Below are 14,417 nucleotides of genomic sequence, written 5' to 3' on the forward strand. Positions count from 1 at the left end.
CCTCAGGTGTTTTCCTTCATTATTATATATTCTTCTGTTTTTTGGGGTATAACCAAAATTGTGATGGGAATAGATTTCAATATCAGGCTTTAATATTAATCATATTATGCAATCAAACAAACCGAACCTGATAAAATGATACTTTTATACATTTTGCGCAAATAGTTCAGAAGATACAGCACATTTCTGAAAGCACAAAGCCAAGCTAAGCTGTAGAAAAATAAAAGCAAATGCAACTAGTTTTGGTCATATTTTGAAAACAACAAGACTTACTTTAATTCCTAAATCCCATTTTACCATATTTCACAAGATTAGAGTCACTGTCCTCTTCTTCCTTCCCCCACTGCTCAAATTCATCAATTGATAACTTCAACTTGTGTGAAATCCATTCCATATATGCATACAATAATAAAAATTTTACTAAAATTTTACGAAGCGTGCAAATTGCTCTTCGCAACTCCAAGCTCTGACTCATTTAATTAAAGTACATGGATGAGTTTGTTGACTGGCGACATCTTAATCATCTTTTTTGGTCAAAATTAAGAGCATATAATAAACCGATAGAATTGCAACCACTTTTAATGTGTACAACAATAGGAAGTGCCATAAAAGCCACCCATGACCTATTCAATATCTGAATCTCATTAGCATAATTGACTTCCAATCACTCATACCATATTGTCATTTTTTAATTGTCTTTGTTTTGGTTGTCTTCATTATGAAAATATTGCAAAATGCCGTCGTAATTTTCACTAGTGGTACAACTTTGAAATATAAATTTATATACGCACATCTCACATGATTACATCCCCTGAAGATTCAGTAGCACATTATATTGAGTGTAACCTAGAGGCTCATGCAACATTGTGCCGACTGTCAAAAGAATTCCACCATACTTGGCTCTTACTATGAGGTAGATGTCTGCTGAGCTATGTAGTGCTTTTTACCCCCTATGTCCTGTAGCATTTTGTATGTATTCCATCGCCATTTTTGCTCCATTTGTCCTAACTATGACACAATTCTTGAAAGCATGTTGTTGATCTTCTGTTGGGAAATGCTCCAAGGAAGTAGGATTTTTGTGCAGACTTACCGACTACAAATATGCACTTTTGTTGATGTCATCTCCATTTCCAACTAGCAGTACTACTCATCAGGTATGTTACACAACATTTGACCATAAACTGGCATACACTATGGACCACAAGAGCCTCATCCCAATGTCATAGTCCAATAACCTCAATTACATAATCATAGTGCAAAATTTGACCTCAAGTTGCAGCGTATTAGTTTTTGTACCCAAATCTTCAAAGGTCATTCAATGAATGTACAAATGTATTGGGGTTTAAGAACTGTTCCCTAATAGATGAGCATGTTGTGGATCCTAGTGATAATATCAACATTTGAAGGAGATGCAGACCCCACATGCTTTTAAAACATCGCAGCATCGCACAATGAAAATATACATTTTAATTTCATTGCGCGATGCTGCAATGTTTCAAAATCTTCGCAGCAATCGCAGCACGATGTGGAGTCCAAATCAAACTTAACGCTTGTATTCTTTATCTCAGACAAATAATGTTAAAGAGAGCATCTTATCCAAATACTGTATTTCTTTTAGTGTGCCAGCTCGTTTGAGGTGTGACATGCTATGTGTTAATTAAGCTGTACACAGCTAGCAACATATATGATGAGACATGTTCACCTGCCATGCACACCTGTTCTTACTCACCTTAGAATCACCTTCTACAACTGTCAATGGAACATTGATAGATGGCCATTTACTCTTTGGCGGAAGAGGCCGCTCCACATTCCAAAGCACCACAATCTGAAATGAAATGGAACAGTACAACATTTATTACATAAGATTGAATAATTTGATTGATTTATTTATAAATATGATATAATTTGAGAGGAAATAACATGATTATATAATGGTGCCTCAAGCAGACTAACATGAATACTTGGGAAAGTACATTCATGAATTAGTAGTCTCTGCTACAGACTGTGTACCTAAATTACCCATAGGGAGATAAACTACTGGGAACGACACACTCTTGGAAACCATAGCGGGTTCCGCTTCCTATTCGTGGGGCATCACAGTTTGTGACTCGTGACTTGTGTCCCCATAGATCGCTCGCTATTCGTGGGGCATCGTGGTTTGACTCGCGACTTGTGTCTCTCTAAATTGTGAGTAGTCTTTGACAAAGACTAATGAATTAGTGGCTTTCTGTTGCTGTCAAAACTAGGAATAACAGAGTAATTCTACTAATCAACCCTAACAAGCCAGGTAATCTGCACAGAACTAAACCTTTCTTTTGTGAGCCTTGAAACTGGTAATTTTTGGCTATCGAACTTTGCCTACTTCCTATGCCTACATTTGCTGGTTTTGCCCCCCCTGCATATTGTCTAGTCTGTATTTTACTTGTTTCCCCACATCAAGTTGGTGTACCTTGCTCATTTTCTTTTCTGTTAAACCTTTCTACTTAAAGAACAACAGTTTGCATGCAGTGATGTACAATTTGTCTCTTTTTATGTAATTTCTCATACAGGTTATGGTATCTACGTGATAGTCACTGGGGTTAATCAGATAGGCCTAGACAAGTCCAGGCCCAGGGTCCTTTTTCCAGTACAAGGATCTGGTGACAATGATCCAGTGAAGAGCAGAGACTAGCTGGGAAACTACCAAAGCTGTCTGGATAAGGTTTGCCTCGTTTGGCATGTCCCTTCTTTCTGTGACTTCATACATGAACACTGCTTTCATTGATACTCAAGATACATACTTGCATGTTCCGGTTTCTTTTTTAAATCATTTTGACTAAAGCCTAATTTACATGGAGACTCTATTGCTTGAAATTTAGTTCCAGCAAGGGAGAGTCCCCGTGTATATTGGTAATTTTGCCAGGCAATGCTCCTGGACCTCTGACCTTTCATAGTTTCCTCAAAATAGAACCGGGGCTATTTTTTCAGGACAGTATACACTCTCCAGAGAGTTTTCTCTGGTATGTTGATGGCTTTTGCACACTTTTGTTATGTATTTACCTGGTTATAGTTTTATAGGTCACATAGGGGGCCCCAGATATAGTTGATTGAGGTCATAATTGCTGGACTCTATGTCCCCATGTAAATTGCATCGCCAGGGCAAGTAATCCATCAAAATAAAATTTATGGTTATTATGTAGGCAAGGGTAAAGTCCCCATGTAAATTAGGCTTAAGTAAGGTTATTTGAATTGGCATAAAGTTAAGACCAAGTTCATGTGAAAATGTCACTCATCCACAGAATAGCAATTCCACCTGATCATATGCAAACATGCAACATGTTGCCAAGTTTGCTATTCCCCTATAGAACATGTAGAATGACTTCCCTATTAGATTGATATCCCTGATGGTATAGAACTGACACATTTATCACACATCGTGAAAGACATCCAGGGCACGCCACAATTTACCTCAATGTTGTTGTTGTCTATGTTGAAAAATATTAGCAAATAAATATGGAAATTTTTGCTATCAAAAGGTGTGATTTCAATCTACTCCACCTTACTTGTGGGAAAACTCACTTTTTCCTTCTTGGTATTTATTTTGAGTCTGAAGTGCTCAGACTGAAGTGACAGTCATTGAAGAAAAAGCACTGCATTATTTTAACTCTCTCCACATGGGTGTCGACTGCAGACGACAAGTTTCAATTTTTTTTTAATTCAAACATTTCAGAATTGTACTTCTTCATGACCATATTTGAAATTACCCGTAGTATGAAAAATGCATTACCATGAGTACAAACAAGCCTAGTATTGGTTCAGAGGCTTTTGAGATAGCGCTTGATATTTTGAGAGAATATCTCTAAAACTTGCTGCTTTTTATGTAGAAGGCTATGGCCAGACGCAGCGCATTAAGCAACCTCTATTTGTAGGCATTTGAATCACGGACAGTTTTTCTTAGATTTAATGTCATCACTCATTGAATGACCACCATATACAGACAGGATGACTTGTTGTTTGACCAAACGCAAGATATATTCTGTTCGGGGGAATAGTCACATAAACAAGTAGAAACTAAATAAATACCAGAAGCTAAATGTTACACATGTCTAGTCTGTAATCATTCAAAGAGCAATTTGCAACGGTTGATGGGAATTGCCAAACATCCTTAAGTCTCCTGTCTCAACCAGAGCAAACAAATCTATCTTATAGTTTTTAGAATTGCCATGTAATGCATAAAAACACTCTACTTTTTGCAAGTATGCTCCAGCATAAAAAAAACCCATTCATTTCTAATGGGCAGACCTGGGCGGTAGAAAATCTGATTTAGTCCATCCCGTAATCCAGTAAACCTACAAATGTAGTCAGTAGAGTCAATGTGAACTAGTTTCTCATGTAAATCAACAAGAATGAATGAAATCGCTGCGTACATTTAATCAAGTGCTTGTTTACGACTGATACATGCCACAAACATCTGAATAAGATGTTCTGTATGAGGAAACAAACAAACCAACAATATTAATATAACAACACCAACAAGGCTGACAAAGATTAAATGTTCCAATTTATCCAATTATTTTCAATATAAACATACCTGCAATAAACAAAATATTTTTTGAAACCCAAAGGGAACATTTCCGTACTAAACCCTAAACATGCCAAATTTCATAATTTAACCTGATTCGGGTCGTTGTCTGCCTGCATTCTCAAAGTGATATCGGAGACAACTTAATCTCCATCTTCTTATTATTATTTTAGATCACCTGATATCTTCAGTTTTGTACAGCATAATCAAGATAATGTATTTCTGTCGTTAGGTATGTAACATGACATCTTCTATTTCATTGACTCCATTTCTTTGCCTCTTCTCCCCCATGTGCACATTTTACAGAAATGGGTCGGGTAGAGTCTGAGAACAAAACAGTCTTACCAAAACTGACTAGAGGCTTGAATAATTTACGCTGCTTCAAATTGGCAAATTAATAAAATAAGGAATGTTTGATTACCTCTGAAGCCTCAAAGTGTGTTTCTAAAAAAATCCTACCATGTGCAGTTGTGCACCTTTTGCACGAATGTGTTGCAATGCTGGCCTCACTCAGCAGCAGGTGAACCACCTTGAGAAGATTCAGAAGCGTGTATGCCGTTGCATCCTTTCATCAGATTATACAACCTACTCTGATGCATTGGAAGTCCTCAACCTTCAATCTCTTGTGGACCGCAGAATTCATATCTGCAAGGAATTTGCTATCAAAGCTAGCAGCTCTGAAAGATTCTCAAGGTGGTTCCCCTGCTCTAAGTTCAGATCAAGTATGCAACTCCGAAACAAGCAAAATTCAAACCATACCGATTCAAAACTGACCGATTCAAGAACAGCCCACTGCCCTATCTTACCAGTCTTTTAAATGAACTACCCTCCTATACTTCCTAAATTACTTATTTTTGTTGTGCTAGCTATTTGCATTATTTTCATCTGTGTCCTTTAACTTTTATTAAAGTGCAGTTTAATAGCTTGTATATTCTCAGTGAAAACATTTCACCAAAACAGTGTGCAATATTCATGTATCATTATAAAATTCAATCAATATGAAAGTTTTTTGTGTGCAATAATTGAGCTCCCTACCAGTGCACTACTCTTACCTCTTTGACTTTTTATGAATTTGATTTAAATTGTGTTTTTATAATTCCTTTTTCTTTTAAATATGTTTTTTTGATGTAGTAATATATTACTTTGAAATTGTACATAGATATATATTTTTATGTTGTATTAATTAATGTGTAAATTTTGATGTTTATAAATTGTAAATTGTGTCGCAATTCAGTGTTTTAATACTGCTATGACATTTAATAAAATATACCTGAAATATATATATGAGTAAAACAAAGTTGTGACACGATCTGGTCCATGGGGGCAAAGGCGGCAAATTTGAAATTGAGATAAAGTCAAAAATATGGAGTAAAAAACAATAAAATACATAACTTTAGAACCAAGTATGCTAGACCTTAAGTGTTTTCAGTAGGTAATAGTTATTAAGTAACTCAATTTTCAAAATGCCTCCTTTGCCCCCCCGGACCAAATTGTGTCACAATTTCCCTTTTCTCACAGATTTTGTCATAAATAAAACCACCCTATTTAGGGCTCATATTGAAATACCCTACCACGTTTTCACACAGAAAGAAGGCAGGATTCCCCTCGCTAAGCATGCGCCTCAGGAAAGCTCGGTCATAAAACGGATGGATTATATGCATCAGTGATACACCCTGCCCAGGATTTTAACAAAGAAGGCTAGCACAGGAAAGCTGCAGGATGGCGCACACCTTCCTGTGTAAGGGAATTTCAATATATATGAGCCCTTAAAATGTTAATGTTGTTGTTGATTTTATTATTTTCTTTTCTGCCCTGTTTTTGTTAAAAATAAACTGGCTTATAATATTACAAAAATAAGTGCCAAGCTGGCCCTGATGCAAGCATATTGTAATAAGCAGTGTCCTGCATCCCAAAATAAACACAACATAGTGCAGTTTACTTAGATCAATTTGAGTAATTTTCAGTGAGGCACTTTAAACATCTTGTTGACAGTCTATTTAAAGATATAGACTGAGAGCCCAGACCATTTATTCAGCTGAGAAGAGACAAAAGGTTTGATGGCCTGGTTATGTTAGTATAGGCCCAAGATTCAATATTCCACATTGCTGCCGGGTCACAGCCTGTACGTTCAGCCTGGGGTCACAAAACAGGGGCTAAAAATGCATTTATTCAGCTCAAGAGAGACATGGACAAAACTTGTTGGATATCACTCCCAGGAGGATACTTTTCATGCCTATAGCAATGACAGCAATTTTGGCCTGTACGGGGTCCCAGACAGTAGCCCCAAAGGGGCCCGCCCATATGGTGTTATTCAGCTGAAGAGAGACAAGGATGAATCTTTTTGCATTGGAACTATTACACATTGGGGTGCACAAAAGTACCAATGACAGCAACTTTTTCCTGTACGGGGGCCCAGACAGTAGCCTCAAAGGGCCCAATGTCCCATAACTGATTTATTCAGCTGAAGAGAGACATGGATGAATCTTTTTGCATTGGAACTATTACCCATTGGGGTTTACAAAAATACCAATGACAGCAACTTGTTCCTGCAATGAGGGGGCCCAGACAGTAGCCTCAAAGGGCCCGATGCTCCATAACAGGTTACTCAACTGAAGGAAGACATGCGTAAATCTTTTGCATAGGAACTATTACACATTGGGGTTTACAAAAATACCAATGACAGCAACTTGTTCCTGTACGGGGGCCCAGACAGTAGCCTCAAAGGGCCCGATGCCCCATAACAGGTTATTCAGCTGAAGGAAGAAATGGACAAATCCTTTTGCATTGCAACTATTACCCATTGGGGTTTACAAAAATACACTACATGACAGCAAAGTTTTTTCCTGCACGGGGGCCCAGATAGTAGCTTCAAAGGGACCGATGCCCCATAACTGGTTATTCAGCTGAAGAGACACATGGGTGAATCTTTTTGAATTGGAACTATTACCCATTGTGGATTACAAAAATACAAGGACTGCAACTTATTCCTGTACGGGGGCCCAGGCAGTAGCATCAATGGGCCCGATATCCCATAACTTGTTATTCAGCTGAAGAAACACGTGGGTGGATCTTTTTGAATTGGAACTATTACCCATTGAGGTTTGCAAAAATACCAATGCCAGCAACTTTTTCCTGTACGGGAGCCCAGACAGAAGCCTCAAATGGCCCGATATCCCATAAATTTTAGCACCCTGTCTGGTAAATCCATCAGAGTTTGTATACCAGTGCTGCAGAATGGGCGTCAAGTCAACACTACATCAAAAGCTGAAACATTTTGCCAGACCTTTGCCGCTAAATGTTAGCTTCCCCGCACAGAAAAATCTGCTCCTGAAGTTCAGCATTCAGCAACATGCTCAAAGGAAAATATAGCCTTCAAGGTCAAAGATTTTTGGAAGCTTCTTAGGAATCTACAACCAGATAAAGCTACTGGTCCTGATGAAATTATTGCAAGCGTCCTGAAGGAATACAGCGCAGAACTGGCAAGACCACTCAGTCTGCTGTTTGAGCTTTGCTTCTCCAAGGAAGTTTTTCCAGCCAATGGAAGACTGCATTTTTCATCCCTATTTACAAGAGATGCAAAGTCTAATTCATCTATGTACTGCCCCATCTCTCTGCTCTGCACCATCAGCAAGATCATGGAGGCTGTTGTACAGAACTTCAGAAGTACCTCCTTGGAAACCAACTGATATCAGATAGACAGTTTGGATTTAGGCCATACCACAGTATAACTGATATCTTTACCATTCTGACCCAAGAGTGGTCCAACTCCCTGGACAGAGGCAACAACCTGCGTCTGACTGCCCTGGATATCAAAGGAGCATTCGATAATGTCTGTCATAATGGACTTTGATCGAAACTCCTGGCAAAAGGAGTATCCGGCAAGCTGCTCATCAGGATTAGTAGCTACTTGACAAATCATTCCATCAAAGTTGTCTGTATCTGGCCATCCTCCATTAGGGGTCAATATGGAACCCGCCATTGTTCTCTGTCTTCATTGATGACCTGGGTGATGAGTGTGAAACCCAATTCTACCTCTACGCAGATGATTCCACCTTGTTTGTGAGATTACATCTAGAGACAACCCTGCTAGCCTGAACACAGACCTGGAGAAAATGAGGATCTGGGCAGATAAGCATGACAGACGGATGGTTACCTTCGAGACATCAAAACAATGGCAATATCAAGAAAGAGGAATCCAATCAAGATTTATATTCTGTTTGGTACCAACACACTGGCTGAGAAGGAGAAGCTGGAGATCCCGGGACTCACAGTCGACAGCAAGCTGACCTGGACAAAGCACATTTCTAACGTCTCATACAGAGCAGGACAGAAGTTGGGCGCTCTGAGGAGAGTTGCAAATAAACTTGATGTCAGAGGCAGAGCAACTGTTTACAAGGCTAAAATTTGCAGTGTGATAGAATACGCCTCACTGTCTAAGATGAGTGCCAGCACCCCCACTCTACATGCTCTAGGATTACTAGACTATATTCAGAGGAAGGACTTTCGAAGAAGAAGCAAGTACAGAGCTGAACATCACATCTCTCCATCAAAAACGTCAAGTGGCTGCAACAACAGTCCTCTATAAAATGCACACCAGCTTGTTCCCACCAGATCTGGCACAGCCACCAAAGTCATTTGTAGTCAGAAGGGTTACCCGCTCAAGCCTGTCCATACCTTGTCATGCTCTCACAATACCAGTTTCTGGAACCATACCTACTGGCAGGACCTTCACCCTCACTTCAGTTCACGTTTGGAATAGCCTACCAGATGGGGTAGTCGGAGACATATCTGACAACGGAGCAACATCCTGAGAGCAGCGTGCATAAGCATCTTATTTCACATGTCTGATGCTTTACCATTCACTCTTGTTGTTCCTAAGCTGCTGTGAACCACTGATTGGCACATGTGGTTTTCTTTTATATAGTGCCTATATAATCGAGTGCCTATAGTTCTTGAAATGTGTCACTCCTCATGGGCTATTGTTCACTTTAGTATTTAAAAACCAGTAAAAAGTTTTTCAGCCAAAAAGATACACAGCTCTTTTTGAATTGGAACGTTTGCATATTGGGGTTTACAAAATACTAATGACAGCAACTTTTTCCTATACGAGGGCCCGGACAGTAGCTCAAAGGGCCCGATGTCCCATAACTGGTCAATCAGCCAAATGTAATGAGCATGTTAAAATGCAGTGGGCATGGTGGGGACGCCATAAAGGAAGAAAGTGTTAATTTTTAAATGCTCTCTTTTTCCAATCAAAATTGGTTTAACATGAGGGAATAAAGTCGCATTGTGCCGAATGAGGCTTTGAAATTTCCTACGAAGAAGCTATCTACTGCTGATATTGATATCGATGAAGTACCTATCTCCTGCTGATATTGGTATTGATGAAGTAGCTATCTTTACTACTGGGGATATCAGTATTGATGAAGTAATTACCTACTTCTGATATTGGTTTTGATGAAGTAGCTATATCTACTGTTGATATTGGTATTAATGAAGTATAGCTGTCTACTGCTGACATTGGTATTGATGAAGTAGTTATCTATTGTTGATACTGGTGATACTATCTGATGCTAGCTGAATAACCAGTTATGGGACATCGGGCCTTTTGAGGCTACTGTCGTGGCCCCCTATACAGGAAAAAGTTGTTGCCATTAGTATTATTTTGTAGACCCCAATATTCAATAGTTCCAATTCAAAGAGATCCATCCATGTGTTTATTTGGCTGAATAACCAGTTATGGGATATCTGGCCCATTGAGGCTACTGTCTGGGCCCCCATACAAGAAAAGGCTATCCTTAGTATTTTTGTAGACCCCAATGTGCAATAGTTCCAATTCAACAAGATCCATCCATATGTCTCTTCAGCTGAATAACCAGTTATGGATATCTGGCCCATTGAGGCTACTGTCTGGGCCCGTACAGGAAAAAGTTGGTGTCATTGGTATTTTTGTATACACAATGGGTAATAGTTCCAATTCAAAAAGATTCATCCATGTGTCTCTGCAGCTGAATGGGTAGTTCATTGGTAGATCAGCAGCGCGGTAATCTTCGGAGTCTAATTTCACCCTTCTTAAGATGAGCACTCCTGGTGTAGTTCTCTCTTGGAAGATGACAAAATTGGATAATCAGTTAAGGGACATTAGGCCCTTTGGAAATTTGGAAAATCGGTTATGGGACATTGGGCCATTTGAGGCTACTGTCTTGGCCTCTGTACAGAAAAAAGTTGCTGTCATTGGTATTTTTGTGCACCCCAATGTGTTATAGTTCCAATGCAAAAATATTTATGCATGTCTTCCTTCAGCTGAATAACCTGTTATGGGGCATCGGGGTCTTTGAGGCTACTTTCTGGGCCCATATACAGGAAAGAATTGCTGTCATTGGTAGTTCTGTGCACCCGAATGTGTAATACTTCCAATGCAAAAATATTTATGCATGTCTTCCTTCAGCTGAATAACCTGTTATGGGGCATCGGGGTCTTTGAGGCTACTGTCTGGGCCCATGTACAGGAAAAAATGCTGTCATTGGTATTTTTGTGCACCCCAATGTGTAATAGTTCCAATGCAAAAATATTTATGCATGTCTTCCTTCAGCTGAATAACCTGTTATGGGGCATCGGGCCCTTTGAGACTACTGTCTGGGCCCCTGTACAGGAAAAAGTTGCTGTCATTGGTATTTTTGTAAACCCCAATGGGTAATAGTTCCAATGCAAAAAGATTCATCCATGTCTCTCTTCAGCTGAATAAATCAGTTATGGGACATTGGGCCCTTTGAGGCTACTGTCTGGGCCCCCGTACAGGAAAAAGTTGCTGTCATTGGTATTTTTGTGCACCACAATGTGTAATAGTTCCAATGCAAAAAGATTCATCCTTGTCTCTCTTCAGCTGAATAACGCCATATGGGCGGGCCCCTTTGGGGCTACTGTCTGGGCCCCCGTACAGGCCAACATTGCTGTCATTGCTATAGGCATGAAAAGTATCCTCCTGGGAGTGATATCCAACAAGTTTTGTCCATGTCTCTCTTGAGCTGAATAAATGCATTTTTTAGCCCCCTGTTTTGTGACCCCCAGGCTGAACGTACAGGCTGTGACCCGGCAGCAATATGGAATATTGAATCTTGGGCCTATTCTAACATAACCAGGCCATCAAACCTTTTGTCTCTTCTCAGCTGAATAAATGGTCTGGGCTCCCAGTCTAATACACCTTGGGTGTAAATAGATCGTTGCAACAGTACATGTCTATTTGTGCCGTACATGCAACTATTTTAATGATTCATTGTAGCAGAAGATTTGACCAACAGAATCTGGAAGGTGAAGCCAGCACTATTAGGCCTAAAACAAATTGTTTGATTGGCATAACCTGACCGACCCTAAAAATAGGCCCGACCCTAGACTTTTTTTTTCTTATTTTTTGCAAAAATGAATTAAAAAATCAAAAAAGATAAAAATTTTAAGAAAAAAAAGAAAAACTCACGATTTTCAGCTTAAAATGTGTGTTAAAATTTTTTTTTTAAATTAAAAATTAGCGACCGACCTACCCTAATTTTTTTTTCATGTTACGCCAATCAAACAATTTTTTTAAGGCCTTAGCGAATTCAATCCAAATTGTGTATATGCTAGCTTTGTAACTACATTATTAGTGGCTCAAACACTCAGGAAAAATACTAAACACAGATTTACAAGTAAATCAATGATTCTGTCTGAAACCTATTTGGAAAAGATATATTACATTTGATAAATTCTCAATACAAGACACGGCAGATCCTGGAAAGTAATCTTTCGATTGGAAATTACTAAAGCAATATTTTGAGGTTGTGGCGAAACCTGAAGTGGTACTTTTTGTACCTGGAAAGCTGAATCTTAATCTGAAATAATGTTCTATTCATCATGCTATATTGAAGTTCTTAAACAATATTTAAAATGTAGCCTATAATTTCTTTTTCATTTGCATAGAAAATGGTAAACATTATTTAGAGCAATTTTGAAATACCATGGCAACAAGGGATACAAATTGATCACCGCTATAAAATCATCTGTCCACCTAGCACTAATTCATTCTACGGTGGCCTGGATACATGTCCAAGAACAAATTATTCTATCAGGTTTGATGTGCAACACGCATCTTCCTTGTATTCCAGCCTGATTTAATTATCTCAGACTTGACGAGTCCCTGTCTGATTCTATATAAATGGTTTAACTGAAAACGGACAACTCATACCAATCCAAAGTCAAACATCATTACATCCACCCAGACTATAAAAACAATGCTTCTTCTCCGCCTGCCTCAGATGTAGAAAGCGAAACTTCTCCTAAAGGCAACAAAGCTAGGGTAGCTTACTTATAGAACTGGGAAACCTGTTCTCTAGATGGAACATAAATCGGAAGCTAAAATTCCTGAATAATTAAGAGTAAACAAGACGAGTTAGTGATATGTCTGTTTTGTAGTAACTCAACCCAAGTTGGGGACAATAGGTGAGTGGTAAAACCAGGTCTTGTTAGTTGATTCAGTAAGGACCGCCTGCACTCAAGGGCCAAAAAGGAGACTGAGTTACCCGCTATTAAAGCTGAAAATATATTAAAACTACATAATAGTCCAACCTTACGAGTATCTATTGTGATAACTGGTAACAATGATTTTTTTATATTTTTATAAAACAGGTTCCTGAATACATACATTTAACCCCCTGAGCACTACCTGCCGATCTAACATTGCCTCTGATTGATCAATTACATGATATCTTCACTTTAATCACCAATCAGAATGGAGCTTTGCAAATGATTCACCCCAATATTTTTGCGTGGTGAAATTATTCTAATATTAATGTTGCTGAGTGGGCCAATTGATAATGAAAACTTCTTTTTGGCCAATCGGCAGGTAGTTCTCATGGGGTAAAAGTCCTGTAGACTTCAATAAAATAGTCTATTTCCCTGCTTCATTTAAATCTGGACTACTTGAAAGTATGTACAATGGTAATGACCAGTGTTCGAATTAAGGAAAAATAAATGGTTGTTCCACGGACAACCAGATTACAATTTCTGGTTGTCCGTCTAAGGTTTTGGTTGTCCGTAGGCCTACAAAGGTGACTTTTGGCTATAGATTTATGGTTGTCCGGTGGACAACCTAATCAGTATTTTTGGTCGTCCGGCGACTTTTTTAGCTGTCCCGGGCGAATGGACAACCAAAATTTCGAACGCTGGTAATGACCGACAAGCCCGGGGGCCCACAAGGTACATTACTTTGTTTGTCCAACCTGAAAGTTGATATACTAACTGCAAAGTGGTCATTATTGTCTCTTTTATCCCCCCAAACAAACCTAAATTCATTTGATATTATTTGCACAGCCCATTTTAAAAGAATTACTTTTGTGAGACAAAGGCACGTTCACACAGAGGGCTTTATGTTTAAGCAACAGGGTTCTCGAGCAAAAAAAAATCTATCATGTGAATTGCCTTGAGGATTCAATCTTAGAAAGTTTTACACCCCTGCTCAATTTTGTGCCTATTTTTTGCATTTTCTCAAAATTATAGCACATTGGTGACAAGTAAGATATGTATATTATAGGGCAAGGACTACAACTACTGCACTGGAAATTTTTATTTCAGCACAGACAACAGTTGTGGAGTTACGGTCAAAAATGAGGAAAACCAATATTTGATCAATAAATCAATAACTACTTGCCTTGAGTTGCTGAATTTTCAGTGCAGTAGTTGTAGTCCTTGCCCCTATAATATACATATCTTACTTGTCACCAATGCGCTATAATTTTGAGAAAAATAAAAAATAGGCACAAATTGGCCAGGGTGTAGTACCTCTAAGTTTCACAAATCTTGAGTGCGGAGCTTCATTAAGATGGTTTAA

The 14,417-nt window shown here is 38.8% G+C and overlaps 1 protein-coding gene across 1 annotated transcript in view; it reads right to left on the reverse strand.

The window, feature by feature from the left end:
• Nucleotides 1-14,417, reverse strand: part of LOC140153402 (exostosin-1-like) — a 118,345-nt gene that overhangs the window by 25,354 nt on the left and 78,574 nt on the right. Inside the window, 1 exon segment of the mRNA XM_072176151.1 lies at nucleotides 1,730-1,825. Coding sequence (XP_072032252.1) covers nucleotides 1,730-1,825 — 96 coding nt within the window.

This window comes from Amphiura filiformis, chromosome 5 (genome assembly GCF_039555335.1).
Source record: "Amphiura filiformis chromosome 5, Afil_fr2py, whole genome shotgun sequence".
Classification (NCBI taxonomy): Eukaryota; Metazoa; Echinodermata; class Ophiuroidea; order Amphilepidida; family Amphiuridae; genus Amphiura; species Amphiura filiformis.